The sequence below is a fragment of the Engraulis encrasicolus genome, chromosome 24 (assembly GCF_034702125.1).
Source record: "Engraulis encrasicolus isolate BLACKSEA-1 chromosome 24, IST_EnEncr_1.0, whole genome shotgun sequence".
Lineage (NCBI taxonomy): Eukaryota > Metazoa > Chordata > Actinopteri > Clupeiformes > Engraulidae > Engraulis > Engraulis encrasicolus.
In genome coordinates, this window is record NC_085880.1 from 32,755,266 (window position 1) to 32,775,265 (window position 20,000).

General features: G+C 45.1%; 1 protein-coding gene across 2 annotated transcripts in view; it reads right to left on the reverse strand.

Moving 5' to 3' along the window:
• The window catches only part of ndst2a (N-deacetylase/N-sulfotransferase (heparan glucosaminyl) 2a), a 226,451-nt gene that overhangs the window by 6,223 nt on the left and 200,228 nt on the right, over nt 1–20,000 (reverse strand). For both annotated transcript variants that reach the window (XM_063191916.1, XM_063191917.1), the window contains 7 exons: nt 12,067–12,252; nt 11,275–11,403; nt 9,887–10,069; nt 4,335–4,431; nt 3,615–3,738; nt 2,459–2,633; nt 1–26 (listed from right to left, as the gene is read on the reverse strand). The exon at nt 1–26 is cut by the window's left edge and continues 145 nt beyond it. In XM_063191916.1, coding sequence (XP_063047986.1) covers nt 1–26; nt 2,459–2,633; nt 3,615–3,738; nt 4,335–4,431; nt 9,887–10,069; nt 11,275–11,403; nt 12,067–12,252 — 920 coding nt within the window. The remainder of the gene's footprint in view (nt 27–2,458; nt 2,634–3,614; nt 3,739–4,334; nt 4,432–9,886; nt 10,070–11,274; nt 11,404–12,066; nt 12,253–20,000) is intronic.

Consider the following 20,000-nt stretch of genomic DNA (forward strand, 5'->3'; position numbering starts at 1 on the left):
GCAGGGTCCTGATGAGCCCTCTGGTGCTGATACACACACACACACACACACACACACACACGCACACGCAACGCACGCGCACACGCACACACACACGCACACACGCGCACACACGCACACGCACACACACAGATTGAGCAAAAACACATTAGCACAGTGGTTTTCAAAGTGGAAGCCGGGGAGCCCTGAGGGAGCGTGGCAGATTGGCAGGAAAAACTAAATAAATAATTGAATCAAGTGCACCAAAATAAACCAACAATTACCTTAACAATATTCCCTTTAGTTAAAGGAGAAGTCCAGTTTTTTGAACATTAAGGCCATTTTCTGAGTGGTCTGCAATGTTTTAGAGTCCCCCTCGCCGTTTATGTCATGTTTGCTGCAGTCTCTGTTATTTGGCTGATTTGGATTTGATCTCAACCAGCTTTAGAATGGCCGTCTATGGGCACCTGCAATCTGTTAATAAAATCACCTTTAACATTTGTTTTCAAGAATATGCAACTCACCAAGTGTTCAGCAGTATTCACTGGTGTTCCTTAAGAATTTTTGTAGCGAAATATGGCATCTGTCGTGTTTTATGTGTGTTTTATGTAGCAATTTGTAAATTAAGTTTCACTTTCACTTTCTTTCACAAAATGGCAAATAAAAAATGACAGAAGCCATATTTCGCCTTGAAACTTGTTAGGGACTGCTAGTGAACACCCCTAACCACTTTGTGAGCTGTAGACTTTTGAAAACAAATGTTTAAGGTGATTTTAAGAACAGAGTTGCAGGTGCTCATAGACGGCCATTCTAAAGCTGGTTGAGATCAAATCCATATCAGCCAAATAACAGAGACTGCAGCAAACATGAAATAAACGGTGAGGGGGACTCTAAAACATTGCAGACCACCCAGAAAATGGCCTTAATGTTCAAAAAACTGGACTTCTCCTTTAAGAACTGTGTTATTATAATCCACTGCATCTCGTACTATTATCGCCATTTCCTATATCCCGAGCATTGACTCCCAGACCTAGACTATGGCTTTGAAAGGGCGATACACCGACAAAAACCCCAGTGTGACACGATCAATGTAAGGGGGTCTTGGCTGGAATCTGCCGGTATATGGGAGGCCTCGTCATGGTTTAGTTTAGAGCCTTAGCATATGTTTAAGAGGCGTAAGGGAGCACATACCAGATGTGTTGTGGTGCGTGCACACAAACACACACAGAACACTTACTTACAGCATTACAAACATGATGTACCCACCCACCACATGCATGAATACATTAGACGCGGGCAAATTCACACACACGTTCACACACAAGCGCACATTGGGGAAAAGACTGTTTAGTTCTTGAAGCCGCATCAATGCTTAGTGTCAGAGGAAGTTAATTACTCTGGATGGCAGCTCTTGGCTATGTTGCCTAGTCATGCAGAACACAACGCACACCGGGGCCGCACATATATGCGCACAGACGCACACACACACACATGTGCACACACACGCGTGCTCAAACACACACACGCAGAGCAGAAGGCACCTACACATGCTCACATTGCAGTGCAAATCACTTGCGATAAGAGGCTGCAGGGCTGTGCTTGTGTACAGCAGCAGTTAACACCAATACGCCTGATGATGATGGATCATGGAACACACATGCACACAGACACGCACGTATGCACACACAAGTACAGACACACACACACACACACACACACACACACACATTCACAAACATGCACACAGACAGAAAGCATATGCAGCACATCCTGTGGCCGGCACACACATGGCAGTGAAGCAACCAGTCTTCATTAGAGGCAGCATTATAGGACTACGGCAAGGCAATTTTGCAGGTGCTTATGTATGTGTCGGCCTGTCTGTGTCTGTTAATGTCCATGAGTAGGCTCTGAGGGACCGCTTGATTTTTACGTGTGTGTGTATCTCACCTGGGACCATGAGTATCCTCTGAGAGGTTGAGGTGTGTGTGTGTGTGTGTGTGTGTGTGTGTGTGTGTGTGTGTGTGTGTGTGTGTGTGTGTGTGTGTGTGTGTGTGTGTGTGTGTCTCACCTGGTACCAAGAGTAGGCCCTGTCTGAGGGGTTGGTGTGTGTGTGTGTGTGTGTGTGTGTGTGTGTGTGTGTGTGTGTGTGTGTGTGTGTGTGTGTGTGTGTGTGTGTGTGTGTGTGTGTGTGTGTGTGTGTGTCTCACCTGGTACCAAGAGTAGGCCCTGTCTGAGGGGTTGGTGGGGGTGTGTGTGTGTGTGTGTGTGTGTGTGTGTGTGTGTGTGTGTGTGTCTGTGCGTGTGTGTGTCTGTGCGTGTGTGTCTGTGCGTGTGTGTGTCTCACCTGGTACCAAGAGTAGGCCCTGTCTGAGGGGTTGGTGTGTGTGTGTGTGTGTGTGTGTGTGTGTGTGTGTGTGTGTGTGTGTGTGTGTGTGTGTGTGTGTGTGTGTGTGTGTGTGTGTGTGTGTGTGTGTCTCACCTGGTACCAAGAGTAGGCCCTGTCTGAGGGGTTGATGAGGACGGCTAGTACTTTAGCCCTGGGCAGCAGAGCAGCGGCACGCTTGGGAGCCACCTCACTGTCAAAGTAGTTAGCACTCTTCTCAAACATGAAGTCAGTGCTCGCATTCGACGGGAACGGAAAGAAATCCATATACCTGAGGAGAGGAGAGAGAAAGAGAGGAGAGGAGAGGAGAGGAGAGGAGAGAGAGAGAGAGAGAGAGAGAGAGAGAGAGAGAGAGAGAGAGAGATAGAGATAGAGATAGAGAGAGAGAGAAATAAACACAGAGATGATGAGATCAATGATGAGACATGGAGACATAAATATGAAAGAGAGCCATAAGATAATAATAAATGAGAGAATCACACACAGACAAATAAACAGGGAGGTGACAGGTCAATAATGAGATAAGATATGAAGACAGAGATATGAATGTTTGTGTGTGTGTGTGTGTGTGTTATTAAACATAAACAAAGGCATAAACAAAGAGGGAGATCAAGAAACAGATAGAAAACAAAGATGAGAGAGATGAGGAGAGCGTGCCAGATAGAGAGATGAGAAGGAAGAAACGACAATAAACAGCCAGTCATAAAGGAAAAAAGGCAGAAAGACCGATCCATTACTGTAAGCACTTGACAAGACTATAGCCACTAACAACAGCACACACAGGCCTGACCACTAGGAGCCAATCAGAAGCCAATTAGTCTGACTGGAGTCAATACGCAGGACTTTGATCAGCACTATGAACACTGCTGGCATTTCAGCTTTCCTGACTCACGCACGCTGCGTTCAATGAGCCCGTCTGCCCACTGAATAAAAAACACGGGTGTCATTAAATGAATAGGCTATAGTCTGGCAGATAAAAATCCATCGCCTGTGCTCGATGCGGAGTTCATGAGGACAACAGCACTCTTGTGTTCCATCGACAGCACAAGTGCAGCACAACAGGAGTGTGTGTGTGTGTGTGTGTGTGTGTGTGTGTGTGTGTGTGTGTGTGTGCATGAGTATAATGTGTGTATTGAGTTCTATAGTACAGCATTTGTTAGGATTGGTGCTGTGGTGCGTGAGTGTGTATATGTGTGCGTGTGGTATGCGCACACATGTGTGATGTAGTGTTTGTGTGTGTGTGTGTGTGTACCAGTCGATGCCGTTGTGGTAGTTGTTCCCGTTGAAGAACTGGATCTCCTCATAGGTGACTGGACTGGGGAAGCTGCCCGTGATGGCGGGATGCAGAGACAGGAACGAGTGCAGTGCTGTGGTGCCTAGCAACCAGGATGGAGGGAAGAGGGAGGAGAAGAGAGGAGAGGAGAGGAGAGGGGGCTTTTGTTAATTTGCTGGGGGCAGTTAAAATTAAGAGTCGTGCCAAAACAAAGAAAAACAAGCTAATATTTGTTTTCAACGTGACAACAGTGCTGTATTTGGCAAAGATACCGGTACAGTAGCTTCAAAAATAAAGGACAAGAAAGAAAATCTCTGGTCTTACACTGTAGAGATGGCCACAGAAAGTCCTTATTTTATCATGATCAGATAATACAGCCCCTAGCCAATAAACACATCCCTTCACAGGTGGCTGAATCCCCTTCCTCATGGCCAGTCTGGATACATTTTAATCTATCATATGTGGCTTCCGTGCTAGAGTAGTTGTATGGCGTAGTTGTACACTGGTAGTTTGCCTTTGTTCGGCAGGCAGAAATGATCCGAATTACATATACTTTCTTATACTTACTATACATATAATTTCCATTACTCTGTACTCATACCTTACCATATACTACATACTCTAGAATTTCCATTTCCAATAAATGAAATTCTATTCTATTCCATTCTATCCCATTCTGTTGTTGGGATCATACAGTACCTGTTTTCTGTGGCCCCACAACCAGGAACTTGGGCAGTCTGTCGCAGGTCTTCTCCTTGGACCAGATGTCCTTGTGACGCTTGTCGTGGCACGGGTTCTGGAGAGACAAATGGACAAGACAGGATCTCAGGATCTCAGTACATTGCCGAACACTATATTGAATTACATTGCAGTGCATTGCACTACACTACATGAAATTGCAGTACATTATTGATAGCTGATGCTTTTATATAAAGCAGCTAGCACCGTGTTAACATTGCAAGCAACACGACCGACCACGTTTGACATAATTAATTTCGTTACATTCTTCTCTGTAGGACATTCTAAAACTGAACACAAAGAAAAAGCAAAACAACGACTCATTGCACAGTCAACTTTTTGAAAGTTGTTTTGTCACGCTATCCATTTCTTTCTTTCCATCCGCCTGTCTGTCCATCTGTCTGCCTGTCTGTCTGTCTGTATGTCTGTCCATGGAGGGGTGGTCGCCCTGAAGTAAGGTGGGGTTAGAATGAAGCTTTGCTCAAGTGCACCTCAATGTCATGGATAAGGGTAGAGGCCAACAGTCCCTACACATAGTGTTCCTTTCTTTTAAATCGTACCGGGATTCAAACTTGCAACTCGTTCAGTACCAAGGTGCGGTAACTATTAGGCTAATCAAAATATAAGGGGGATAAGGCTGCCAAATATGTATCTGGTGAACAAGTTCCCAGTGTTCAGAAAGACGGATATGGAGTGCACGCTAGGCTGTGAAAGAGTGCACCCTTGAAAGCGTATATTTGAAAAGGGCCTGATGAGATAAAGCCTTAAAGTAGTTTTATACGTCACTGATTCTTGAGAAAGTGGCTAAAACAGGTTGTAATGTTGACAGAAAAAAACAAAGTGAATTACAAAATTATATGGTATATCCTTGTAGACTAAGGTCTTGGCTTTTCAGAAATGCACAAGGCCAATCTCCCCATTATGTATTTTTTTCAGAAATCAGGCTTTTCTCCGACCATACCTTGTTTTTTGTCAACACCGTCAGACACAATTAAAAGTTATTAAAATTGTATTGATTTGGTTGCATATGTATCTGGAGTTTTTAAGTGATTATGTGTATTTTTTGCTTCACACATATGCCTTTAAATGTTGAAAATTCACTTTTGTTCTATTTTAATACTGTTTCATGTGTTCTAATTTTAAAATATGTACCGTCAAACGATGCTTACTTAACGCCTAAATACAACAAACAATTTTTGTAATTTCACAAATATTCGTGTAGGCTTTAAATTGGCTATTACTTTGATATTTCAACAACTCCTAAGGAAAATGTTGTAAGCACATACATTTAAAATGTCCAAAACTCCTTCTTACGGTGGTGACTTAAGAACTGACGGTGGTGACAGTAATCTGAGAGTGGTGAAAGTGGCCTAATTAGTACCTGCATTTAGCAAAATAAACAGCCCTCTCAAGTCAATGGCATCTTGCATAAACACTTTATTTTTGTTTGTGCACAGTATGAGCATGTGTTTTTACTTCATTAGTTAGATTATCTAGGAAGTAAGCCACTGGTTGTTGAAAATGTGGTAAAAACAGCTTTTAAGTTGTTCAAATCCAAAATATAGAGGTGTATAGATGTAGGTCTTGGCTGTGCAGTGAATGCATTGGCCAAGCTCCCCATGTTTAACATTTTTCATAAAATGGGCTCTTTCTTGTTTTGTCAACAGCGGCAGACAGAATTAGAAGTAAAAACACATGTTTACTGTATTAAAGTGAATTACTTTAACAATTCAACATAACTGTAGATACTTATTGTATGCATATTCTTAAAACATGTCAAAAACACGTAAAACATGTGTTTTTTGGTGAACTCCATCAGATGTCACCACCGTCAGGTTTTCTGACAAAAAAAACCTCCAAATGCACCTCAGTGGTGGCTAGAGTATCATGTTGGATCACAATTATTACTAACATGCCTAGTAATGTTTCATTAACCAGCACAATTTAGTAAAATATGGAACAACATGACGGTGGTGACATCTGACGGTGTGAGACAAAAAAACACTCTTTTAAATATTATGCATTGTTTGTTCACATTAGCCATTTCATTTTCGCTCTGTTTCTTGGGTGCTTCATACCTTTTCTGAAAAAAATTATATTTATTAACATTAATGTAATACAATACTATTAAAACCCCCGACGGTGTTGACAGTTTATGGTTGGGACAGTACCAGTGTCCAAACAAATTAACAAACTGAGGACAAAATAATAAACTTACAGGAGCTTCAGTGATGGTGAAGTAGGCAGTAGAGCTGAAGGTTTGAAAAGGGGTCCTCAGTAATGAAAATTACCTTGTGCATACCTGATTTTATTGTCTTTTAGAAAAAATCTGACGGTGGTGACCAATATGCTGGACACATTTTGAGCAATCATTAAATAATAGTAAATATTGTTTTACATCCACTTTGTGCACATCTGTAGAACCACTTTAATATGGTCTTCCACATCATGGTGATATTGTTCAATTCTGTTAGTGATTTTTGTATTTTAAGTCAATTGAAATGATGATGCCAGTCCTTGGGACAGGCGTGTTTACAGGGTGTGGACAGGTTTATAGCCATGAAAAGTAATAAAATTACACTTAAATATTTCAATCAACTGTGTATTCGTGTGACAGACCCCTTGGCCATTACCTGGGTTCATTTTGTTTGTGAAAATTTAGTTGATTTTCAACAGAATTAATATTTTACTGCAGGGACATGTTTTTGCCAAACTTTCAAGAATCAGTGACTTACAACTTACAATCTGCCCATTAGGTGAAGGAGGGAGAGGGAGAGGGAGAAGAGGGGTGGGGGGTGCGGTTGGGAGGTGCAAGTGCAAGATGATAATCAAATGTGATGGCAGACCTTTGAATCTGAGAGTGGAGATTTAAATTTAATCAGTGAAAAAAGATCTCTGCCCTGCTCCCTCCTTTCACTCACTGTCTCATTCTCTCCAACCCCCTTCTCCCCAGCCTCTCTCCTACCTCCTTCACTATCTTCTGCCCTCTCTTTCAGTCTCTCTCTGGATCCCTCTCTTCATCTACCCCCCACTTTTTCTGTCTTGCTCGTTCTCTCTTTACGGCTCCGTCTCTAATACTTGCTAGCCTTCTACTCTCTTGCACTCTACCTTTTCCCTCCATGCTCCATCCTCCTTGCTTTCTCTGTCTCTGCTCCCCGTCCTGCTGTCTCTCTCTCTACACCTCCCTGTTCTGTCTCGCTTTTCCATTCCTGCACTCTCTTTTTTTACCTACACCCCCCCCCCCCCCTCCCTCCCTCCCTCCCTCCCTTCCGCCTTGCTTGTACTGCTAAGATCACCTCCAGATAAAACCCACTTGAGGGGTTTCAATTAGTTTGGCTGTGTTACTCCTCCACAAGCGCCCAAGGCACTGCAATCGTCTGCCTTTATATGATACCCAGCCGTTAACTCCCCAACAGTGATTTTTAATCTCCTTATCGATTTCACCATCATCATTGCCAACAACAACACTAAACGAATTTCCTCGTGGTGTGCGGGCATTGAAACGTTGAAGATACTCTCCCCATCTTAGTTAGTAAACTCCTTGCAACTCAAGCTAGGAAATTTAAAATTTAAAATGACGGGGAAATAAAAAGTTTGATGAAAGTTTGATGAAAACTGCAGCAGGCAGTTTTGATTTTTCTAGAAGATAAAAATAATTGGAAGCACATATGATATGGTTCAGGAAAATACACACTGTTGTTCCCCCATCTTTTTACTAAAATTGGTTTGGCTACTATGGATGTAAACAAACCACATCAGATCAGAAATGATCACAGAGTAGTTTTTATGCCTTGGCTCGAGGGTGCCGGACACATTACTGTTCTCTCGCTGTCCAGTCGTGTGGGAGGTTTGAACGTATGGATGGATTTTGACCAAAATACTTGTGTGATCCTACACTGGGTACAGTCCATCATCTTTACACCCCTCCTCAACCTGTACTTGTGGCCTCACGATTGGCTGACGCCCCACCTCAAGCAATAAAGTTTCCCCCGCTGTCAGCCTGGCCACAACAATTTTGACTTTTCACCATTCAACATCATGCAGATTCAAATGAGAAAATGACCTTTGAATAACACTTTTGCGAGATACTGCATCAAACATCTGTCGTCAGTGATGGGAGTTAAAATGATGGAAAGAACACACTGTGCAAGGAACATGAACGGATGAACTTATGGAGGCATAAGGATCGACACTTAAATGTTGACTTTCAGACATTTTCCTTGATCGATATACTTATGAAATAAATAAAAAAACACCACACAACAATAGAGGTATTACTTCTGTGGAAGTAAACACACTTCATAATACAAAATCACACAAAACAATAACAATAAAAACAAAAACAATACAAAAACACATAATAATAGGCTACCAGTGTTAAGCCATTATCACAATGGAGGAGTGCAGAGAGCAATGGGAGGATTGGTGGCTGGTCAGTAAACAGCATCATTGAGAGTCAATAATGGCTGTGGATGTGGATGAAAAGCATTTCGCTACATAACCAGCCATCACCTTTTACTTTGCCATTAAACTAATGGAGGGATAATGGTATTACCCAGGAGAACAGTGCAATGCATGTTGCTATGGGCGGTGCATGGCCAGTGATGGTGCAACAGGAGTAGCAGTCACAGTGAATAGTAGACAACTGCTGTAACTAGCATAGCTCCAGTTCATAATGCTGGTTAACCTAGCCATTAATGACACACTCAGACCCATTACAGAGTGGAACAGTTGTTGCTAAATTGATTCACATACTATGCAATGATGATGGCCTAACCCATTGGTCTTGGATGTTACGTTGTGCAACATTGGCCCTGGCACCTGAAGCTGCATGACAGAACATTCAGGCTCATGAGATTTGAGACAATCTTGACTTATTGCATATTTTTATGTGCTTCAGAGGCAGAGAAATTTAGTTTTTCATAGGCTGAGGGCAACTTTTTTTTTTTTTTAAAAAGGGCTCAGGCATTCAGCAGCCTTTTTGCAGGTTCTTTAGGCATCAATGGGTTAAGGGCCGGATTGATGTGCGGATTTTTTCTCCTCTTTATGCTAAAAATATCCATACATCACATGAAAACAATAATTAAGGCTGGATCTCAACACTCCTGGTGATTATCTACCCATCTACACGGTAAGTCCTAAGACCTGTTCTTCCAGCAGCCACTTTTCCAGAAAATTATCAAAGCATGAAACTTAAGCACCGTAGCAAAGGAAATGGGTGTATGTCTGTATATGCATCTTGGGATGTCCTGTATTATATTGAATATATGGGGCAGCATTCCCCTGCCCCCCTCAACATGGTGCCATCTTAATGCCTGATGTGTGTATGTGTGTTTTGCAGTGTTTATTATGGGCATTTTATAACAACATCATTCAGCAGAATGCGCCGTTCACTTGAATGGTGTTCCCCAACAGCACGCCTGCAACAGCCCTTGACACCCTCATTTTCCCCTGGGGTTAAATAAAACAACTCTACTTTACTCTACTCATTGTACTCTGCATAAAAGCCTCACCTGCCAGAGCGGGTCCCTCTCCTCTGGGAACATCTCGAAGTACCTCTCCGCCAGCTCCACCGGGGGCAGCGTCTGCAGCCGCAGGTTGGTCCAGCACTGCACAAACTTCACCAGGGACTCAAAGGTGTAGAGGCCCAGCCGGTCGTTACCGTAGTTGGACAGGTGCGTCATAAAGATGCTGATCTGGAGAGGAGAGGGGGAGGAGAGGAGAGGAGAGGGAGAGGGAGAGGGAAGGAGAGGGGGAGGAGACGACCGAATTGAAGAGGAGAGGGGGAGGAGAGAAGTGAGAAGGGTACGAGAGAGCAGCTAGGCAGGAGAGTGCTGCAGAGACGATTGATAAGGACAGTTCATAATGAGTTTCTTCCGGAATCAATGTTACATTACATTACACTAAGCTGACGCTCTTATCAAAAGCGACTTCGTTATTTATAGGGTGTTGGTTACAGTCCCTGGAGCAGTATGGGGTTAAGGGCCTTGCTCAAGGGCACCTCAGCCATGGAGTGCGTTGGAAAGGGGTGGAAGGGTGGGATTTGAACTTTTAGACCGGTATTGAGCACACTTTGTTGTCATTGGTGACTGATGTGTACTGCATCTTGGCTACATTACTGAGAATCTTTTGATACAAGAACAAGAAGATAGCTGCCTCTTCTAAAACAACCACAGCTCGTTGCCCAATTCCAGTTTCCCCAACCGCATAAAATGTTTTTGCTTTTACTGTTTAGTGAAAAAAAAAACTTCATATTGAAACAACACCATGCAAAGAGAAAAGGGTAATATCTTTCTCAGTTTCATAAACTCTTGGTGTCTTTTTTGGTGACTTTTCTAGGGCAGCGATGCCCCGACAGCAGCAGGGTGATTGGGTGCCGGGAGCCATTAAACCTCCTGACAGCAGCTGATGGGATGGGAGCAGTCTCAAGACACCCGGCGCGGCACCACAGACTGCTCAGCCCTTGCCACCGGCCAGAAGCAGCCACATCAAGGACGTGTGTGTGTGTGTGTGTGTGTGGTGTGTGTGCGTGTGTGCGTGCGTGTGTGTGTGTGTGTGTGTGTGTGTGTGTGTGTGGTGTGTGTGCGTGCGTGCGTGTAAAAAAGCAAAGACCGAGATGGAGATGGATGGCGGGAGGAAGGGGGAGAGAGAGAGAGAGAAAGAGAGAGAGAGAGAGAGAGAGAGAGAGAGAGAGAGAGAGGGAGGAAGGGAGTTTGTGCAAGAAAGAAGACAGTATGGCCACAGAGTTTAAGTGAAAGACTGTCAGAAAGAGAAAAAGGGGAAAAGGGACAAGTGTGTGTGTGTGTGTGTGTGTGTGTGTGTGTGTGAAAGAGGAGAGACTGTGTGTGTTAGACCAGATTCCTAGACAAAGCGCACGCATGTGTGTGTATGTGTTACTCACGGGGTTGAGCAGCACGGTAAGGAACAGCTCTCCTCCCCGTATGCTCTTGTCCAGCTCCTTAGAGCCGCCAGGATACTCATTATAGAATATAGTATGGGTGAACAGACCACACGTCTGCCTAGGGAGAACCTGGAGAGAGAGAGAGAGAGAGAGAGAGAGAGAGAGAGAGAGAGAGAGGGAGAGGGAGAGGGAGAGAGAGAGAGGTAGAGAGAGAGAGAGAGAGAGAGAGAGAGAGAGAGAGAGGGGGGGAGAGAGAGGGAGAGAGAGAGAGAGAGAGAGAGAGAGAGAGAGAGAGAGAGAGAGAGAGAGAAGGAGAGATTAAGTTAAAGATCAATGTAAAATAAAAGTTACAGTGATCTATTGCAGGGAGGAAACCAAATCCAAAAGAATTTCATTTCATGCTACTCATGCGTGTGTCAGTATCTGTGTACACATGCATGTTCATGTTGCTGTTTGTGTGTGTGAGTATCTGTGTCTGTGTACACATGCATGTTTGCGTTTGTGTGTGTGTGTGAGTATGTCTCTGTGTACACATGCATGTTTGTGTTTGTGTGTACGTGTCTGTGTATATTCCATTACATAGTGTACACATACATGTTTGTGTGTATGTGTCTGTGTAAAAATGCATGTTTGTGCGTGTGTCGAGTATGTGTCGGTGTACACGTGCTGTGCATATGTGTGTGTCCACGTGTGTGTCCACGTGTGTGTCCACGTGTGTGTCCACCGTGTGTGTGTTCGCGTGTGTGTTCGCGTGTGTGTCCACGTGTGTGTCTGCGCATGTATGGTTCGTACCTGTATGTCGTTGTGTATGAAGCCCCTGCGGTGCCTGGCCGGCCTGAGGTGTGGGTACTCCTCTGTGCTGGTCACCTTGATGCCCCAGACGGCCTTCCAGGCCTCGTACAGCTGGCTGTGCACCGGGTACACGCCCGAGTGGTGCGGCGCCACCGCATAGCCCATGTCCGTCGGGATGCCATGCTCCTGAGGGCACAGGGGACGGGGGGTGGGGCAAGAAAATGTTAGAGCCGAGCAGCATGATTTCTTTTTTTTTAACACTTTAGATTTTCTTTTGCCTTAAGACATGTACAAGTTTTTATCTTTTACTTGACATGTTTCCACGGTGTTACTTCCGTCTTCATCGGAGGGTCACTGTGATGTTGATGTGTGACGTGCTTTAAAAACATCACAGTGACACTCTGATGAAGACGGAAGTAACACCGTCGAAACATGTCAGGTAAAAGATACAAACTTTTACATGTCTTAAGGCAAAAGAAAATCTAAAGTGTTAAAGTTAAACAGTTAGACATAATGAACGTAATACATAAGCATGATTTCTTAATGCATTCTTCAATGACTGCAAATCTATTTCGACAAGTACAGTCTCTTAGAGCAGTGTTTCCCAACCTTTTTTGTCCTGCGTACCCCCTAAGCCATTTTGTCATATGATGAGTACCCCCTCACCCTCACACATGCTCTGTTCCTCTATCCCAATGTGACTACACTCAATATATTTGCTATTATTATATTTTTCTGCGTACCCCCTGAGGTGTGCTCGCGTACCCCTAGTGGTACACGTACCCCTGGTTGGGAAACACTGTCTTAGAGCACCGGGTACACGGGCACGGCTGAGTGTTGTGGTGCAGTGCTACTGTGTAGCCCATGTGTCTGTTGCCATGCCATGCACCTGTGGTGGGCAAGAGGATGTAATAAGTAATATTTTCACTCAAACACATACCGATCGATAGTAAAATAAAAAGCGGATGATTTTGAAGTAGTCTCTTCATATTTTCCTGAGCTGTGTATCTCCTTGTTCAGTGGTTCTTAACCTTTTCTCTTGAAGCACCCCCTAACCTGTGCCCAAGACAAGCTGTGCACTCCCAACCCAAACGTCTACACATGTATCAGTGGCGTCTTTTGGTCATAAAAATTAGGGAGGACAAGGAGGTGGTCAGTCGGTAGATGCGGGAAAATGGGGTTAGTAATGGCAGATGTTTAGTATTAGGTTGTACTACAACCGTTGTAGGCCTAATAGGTAACTTAATTGATATGGCATTGTGTTGTCTGGAAAGCTGACTTATGACATCTATAAAAATAATTGCAACAAACTTTGTGTAATATATTATCATACATAACTGCCCAAAGTGTTTGAGGGGAAAGAAAGAGAAGAGTGAAGAAAATTATTATAGAAAGTAGAAAGTTACATAGGGAGTAGGCCCTATATCTAACTTTGACCAAAGGCAGCATGGCATCTCACCCTGTCAATTGTGTTTTATTAGGCACAAATTGACAATTCTGAAGACCTAGTAATGCCTATGACATTGAGTGACAGTAGCCTATAGCCTAGGCCTAAGGGTTTTAACTCAACTCCTTCCAACACATTCTTACAGATTTTTAAACATTTTAAACCCCTTCCATTATATTCTTTTTAAAATCTTATGTATGATCCATAATATGGTAGGCTACATGGCCTACGACGTTGTGGTCGCCTATCCGTTTTGCGTTTGAGCCTGCGTTGAGAGCGACAGCAGCTGTGCAGCTATGGAAGGAGGAGCTGGCGAGCGTTGTCTATCGAACGGTTTTCCCTAGTAGGTTCCGAATAAAAAATACGTCGTAGGCCTACATATTACTTTGTAAATCCGTGACTAGTATTCCTAATTACACCCAAATCAAATTACATAACATGATGTAGGCTACATGTTGGAAGTTTAGGCAGAGACGTTTTATGAAGAGGTTAAAGCTTCGTACTGTCATGTTTCTCGTCTTGAGGCGTGAGAAAGAACGCCAGTCTAGGGTCAGTGCATTCATCTACAGCCAAAAGCATTCTTATTCCCATTTGTAAATAACCCTCTTTTGGGAGAAAAGCACGAAGGAGAAACGCAAAGACAAGCATTGAGAGTATTATTTGTGCGCGTAGGACATGCTGAAACAAAAGTACCTTTTAAAAACGTTGGTGATGGTGTCCGACTTTGGATTTGCATCCGTGCTTTTTTTTTTTTTTTTTGCATCCGTGCTTCGCTTGCATTGTGTAGCTCGAGTGACGTGAGAGACTGATATAGACACACTGACCTTTCCACTCGGTTTTCAATCTAAATCCAGGGAGTGATATTGCGCGATTCACAACATGAAAACAGTTGATATTTCGTTTGTATTTATTAAGGGTTCATAAAACATTCGCCTTTCAAACATTCAAACTTTCCACTGTCTGCTGCCGCATTCTTCTTCACGGTAGATTTGTATATCGTTGTCATGACGACCGAGTTCATGCTTGTCGTCTGTCAACCCAACTCGTCATATTCTGGTTGGCTTTCGATAAATTCAGCTTCGCCTAAAGGGAGGAAAGTCCTCCCTAAGCTCCATTCACTTCAATGTTAAAAAGTAAAGCCCGCGCTACGGCCGGATTTTCACCATTTATAATGGAAGTCAATGAGGATGGAAGGGAGGACGGTCCTCTAAGGTCTATTATGTGAATTAGAAGCGCTAAAGTATATGTTTTTATCGCTAAATAGCTATAAGATACTAACAATTATATAACAAATATATAATAAATATGTTTTGTTTTCTGTAATTTATACTGGAAGATCTGGCTTTATTATTTTGAGGGAGGATCGTCCTCCCTTTCCTCAATGGCAAATACGCCATTGACGTGTATATGCACTGAAAAATGATTCAAATGAATAATTACAATGATTCTTGCTTTAGACATTAATCAATACTTCAATGACTTTACATTAGGTCCAAAACATGTTATAATTTGGTATAATTATAATGTTTGGAAACAGAATTTTGGTCACAACCTCAACACAAACAAAATTCCGCGCACCCCCTGAAATCTCTGGTGCACCCCGAGGGGGTGCCCGCACCCCAGGTTAAGAACAACTGTCCTAGTTCTATATGGACAGGTCAAGATACAAGACATGTCCCAAAGACAGCTCTGTAGCTCTGAAAACAAGGGCACAGTCAACAGCATGACACACAGTCTCTCGGTTTTCTTTACAGCATTATGTCTGTGTACCGACACCCAGGCTATTATTCTCCCTTTTTAATACACACACAACCGGCAGTGAGTCACACACACAAACGCATAAACACACCGTTAAGTGGATGCGGTGAGAAAAAGCTAATAGCATGGTGGTGCTAAACGAAGCAGACATTGGTGAGAGCCCCACTCCCTCTCCTTCCCCCACCCCCAACACTCTCTCTCCCTCTGTCTCTCTCACTCACACACACACACACACACACACACGCACACGCGCGCACGCACGCACACACACACTCAAGGATTTAAGGAATTATTCATCAGGTGCTAAAAGACATCATTCTCTCTCTCTTCTGCCTCCACTTTCCTCGTGTTCCTCTCCTCTCCCTGCAGTGTCACATACCAGCCCAACAGGGGTCAGCAGAGAGCTGTGGCGCGCCGCTGCAGCAACAATGGGGCCGAGCGGCGGCGGTGCAATGAAATGATTATTGGCCCCCGGGGAGCACTAGCGCTCCCTCCTATGAATATCTACTGCTGCTGCTTTCCCAATTGGAGTGCTGCTAGCTCCATGCCCAGAAGGCCAGCGACGGGAGTGTGTGTGTGTGTGTGTCTGCCTGCGTGCGTGTGTATGACTCGTGGGATGTGTGCGTGTGCGAGTGTGTGTGTGAGTGTGCGCGCGTGTGTGTATGACAAGTGGGACCCGTGTGCATGTGTGTGTGCATGTGTGTGTGTTTGTGTGTTTGTTTGTGTGGGGGAAGAGAACATACTAGTTAATGAGAATGTGCATGTAAGCATGTGGATGTCTGTGTGTGTGTGTGTGAGTGAGTGAGTGAGTGAGTGAGTGAGTGAGTGAGTGAGTGAGTGAGTGAGAGAGAGAGAGAGTGTAAACGTGTGTTTATACGTGTGTGTGTGTGTGTGTGTGTGTGTGTGTGTGTGTGTGTGCGTGTGACAGTGCCAGAGTGACTGACATGTGACTGTTCGTGTGTGTGTGTGTGTGTGTGTGTGTGTGTGTGTGTGTGTGTGTGTGTGTGTGTGTGTGACAGTGCCAGAGTGACTGACATGTGACTGTTCGTGTGTGTGTGTGTGTGTGTGTGTGTGTGTGTGTGTGTGTGTGTGTGTGTGTGTGTGTGTGTGTGTGTGTGTGTGTGTGTGTGTGTGTGTGTGTGTGTGTGCGTGTGTGTGTGTGTGTGCGTGTGTGTGTGCGTGCGTGCGTGTGTGCGAGAGTGCGCTTGTGCATGTTTACATATCTGGTTACATGCTGAAGGTGTAAGAGAAGAGAGATGTTCTTTAGGATGCAAATGAGTGCTGCAGGAGACGAGGCCAGAGGCTGTAAAGGTGCCGTGTTGCTACAAGAGGGTACGTGAGTGGGTGAGGAAGAGGGCAGTGTTTCTGGGTCAAGGCAGTGGCCAATCAATATGTGTGTGTGAGTGAGTGTCTGTGTGTGTGTCTGTGTGAGTGCACATGTGGTGTGGAAATATGCATGCGGGAGTGCTTTGGCATCTGCTTGCCTTTCTTCGTGTTAGCATGTCTGTGTAGTGCAAGTCTAAACATATGTATGTTTGTTTCAGTGTGTCTGTTGGTGCGTACGTATCTGTAAGAAGACTGTGTGTGTGTGTGTGTGTGTGTGTGTGTGTGTGTGTGTGTGTGTGTGTGTGTGTGTGTGTGTGTGTGTGAGAGAGAGAGAAAGGTGTTTTGCTACTGCCCTTGCCCACTGCAGAGTCATTTGCAGGCTCATTAATCCAAGCAGTCTCTCACCACGCTGGTGTCTCTCAGTGCCCCCCACCCCCATACACCCCATTTTACTACCCCCCACTCAGCAGTCTCTCACCACTCCCCTCTCTCCTCTACTGGGGGGGCGCAGTCTCTCAGTACCACCCACCCCCACCCCCCAGTCCACAGATACGACCTCTTTCCATCCCAAAGCCCCCCCCCCCCCCCCCCATATCCCCCATCGATAGCTAGACCCCTACTCTCTCAATCTACCCCCTACACTCCCCCTCTTCATAAATCACCCCTTTCCAACAAACGTCTTTCCACCCAACCTCCCCCCCACCCTTGATGCTCACTGCATCACCCCTCAATCTTATCTTGCCTGTTCCATCTCCATACACACCCGCACCCTCCCCAACATCATCCTTTAACCCTTATGTACACACACACACACACACACACACACACAAATACACAAACACACACACACACACACACACACACACACACACACACACACACACACACACACACACACACACACACACAAATACACAAACACACACACTCGCACGTGCACACACACACACACGCGCGCGCCCGCACACACGCGCACCTATCCTTCTGAGCCATAGGCAACCAGGTATCACTCTCTTCTGTCGTACAGTCAAGGGATGAAATACAGGGGTGTGTGTGTGTATCACTGTATGTGTGTGTGTGTGTGTGTGTGTGTGTGTGTGTGTGTGTGTGTGTGTGTGTGTGTGTGTGTGTGTGTGTGTGTGTGTGTGTGTGTGTGTGTGTGTGTGTGTGTGTGTGTGTGTGTGTGTGTGTGTTTATGTAAGAAATGGCACATGTGTGTGTGGGTGTGTGTTCTGGGAAGCGATTGAGCTATTTAGTATTCATGACTGTCAGGCCACAGGGATGTACACATGCATACAAACTCACACACACACGAGCACACACACACGCACACAAACACACGGCAGTGATGTGTGATGGTCATAATGACATAACTGCATGATTGTCTAAGCCAATCACCCTCTTCCTCATTCTTCCTCCTCTCCTCTTTGCTTCTCCTCTACTTTACTGGCCTATCCTGCGCCTCTCCTGCACTCTCTTCCTCTTCTCCACTAGAGTATTCTACTCTTTCCCTTCTCTTCTCCTCTCCTCTCCTCTCCTCTTCCGAGGTAGCAGGAGGTCAAGGACAAGGCCACCCAGTGGAGCAGAGGATGCAGATGGAGGGATGGATGAAGGAAGAGAATGAGAGGGATACAGCCAAGAGAGGAGGGGGAGGGTACAGCGGAGAGAGAGAGAGAGAGAGAGAGAGAGAGAGAGAGAGACAGACAGACAGACAGACAGACAGACAGAAACAGGACTTCTATGCAAAGTCAGCAAGAGAAAGAGACAGACAAATCGAGAGAGGGAGAGAGAGAGCAGGAGCGAGAGATAGAGCAAGAGAGAGAGAGAGAGAGAGAGAGAGAGAGAGAGAGAGAGAGAGAGAGAGAGAGAGAGAGAGCGAGAGAGCGACAGAGACTCCTCAGGAGAGGGAGAGAAGAAGATGAAAAGAGGTGATGAAAGAGTGAGAGGGAGAGGGCCCATAGTGATTACAGCTTAGTAAGGCCACTCAGCGCTGCACTCCATACCATCACCTGGCTAAACAAACGGTGTGTGTGTGTGTGCTTGTATGAGTGTGTACGTGTGTGTGTGTGTGTGTGTGTGTGTGTGTGTGTGTGTGTGTGTGTGTGTGTCTGTACATGTGTGTTTTGTAAGTGTGTGTATGTGTGGGTTTGTGTGTGTGCTTTTATGAAAGTGTGTGTGTGTGCTTTTATGAAGGTGTGTGTGTGTGTGTGTGTGTGTGTGTGTGTGTGTGTGTGTGTGTGTGTGCGTGCGTGTGTGTGTGTATGAAAGCCTATGTTTAGTGTGTGTGTGTGTGTCAGAGTGCTTGTGTGCCTGGACAGCAGTAGGGGGTAGTCAATAACAGCAGGTTGAGCGTGGGGTGGGGGAAATGAGATAACACATCATCTGAATGGCCTTCCTCCTCCTTCGACCGCATCCCACCTCGTCCGCTAAGGCTGCCCGATAACGCTTATCACCGCGGACATTCGCAACTCTCCAGGATGGACTAGAGACAACACCACCACTGCCACCGCATGGCATGAGCACGACCGCACGCAGAACCGGCACTGAGGTCACAGGCAGCACGCTGGGAATTACACACATCCACAGTGTGTGTTAGTGTGTGTGCGCGCACATGTGTGTGTGTGTGTGTGCGTCACGGTGACCGTTTTCTATTGATCAAAGAAATGCTTTAAAAATGGAGGCGACCGAGTCCAGGGCCAAGTAAGCAGTATGTTGGAATGATAGACCGGCACTCTAAAATAGGCCTATGGCCTAGGTCAGTGCACATGCTGGGCAGGACACGCCTTCACACTGAGCATATTGGGGGTGTGCATGCATGTGGGTGTCAAACAACATCAATGTCTGTGTGTATATGTGCTCAATTACATCCTTCATATCAAGAATAACATCCTTCATATCTGTATGTAAGTATATGTGCTTAAAAACATCCTTCATATCAACAACATCCTTCATATCTGAGCATTTTGTGTGTGAGTGTGTTTGTGTATGTATGTGTGTGTGTGCGTGCGTGCGTGCGTGCGTCTACGCGTGCATGTGTATGTGTGTGTGTGTGAGAGACAGAGAGAGAGAGAGAGAGAGAGAGAGAGAGAGAGAGAGAGAGAGAGAGAGAGAGAGAGAGAGAGAGAGAGAGAGAGAGAGAGAGAGAGAGAGAGAGAGAGTGTTTGTGTTTGTGTGTCGGTCACAGTGACTGCTTCCAATCGATCGGCGAGATGCTACTTTAAAAACACCAGAAAGCGTCGGGGCTGCTTTCCCAAGGTGCCATTGGGCGTATCTCTGTATCTGCCGGTCAGTTCATTTGCCTTGGCTTCCCGCTCCCGCTGATTTCATTTCAAAGTCACTTTGGTTAAAAGCCTGACTGCTTACTGGTAACACCCGGCACCGTAATGGGGAACGGATGAGCTCA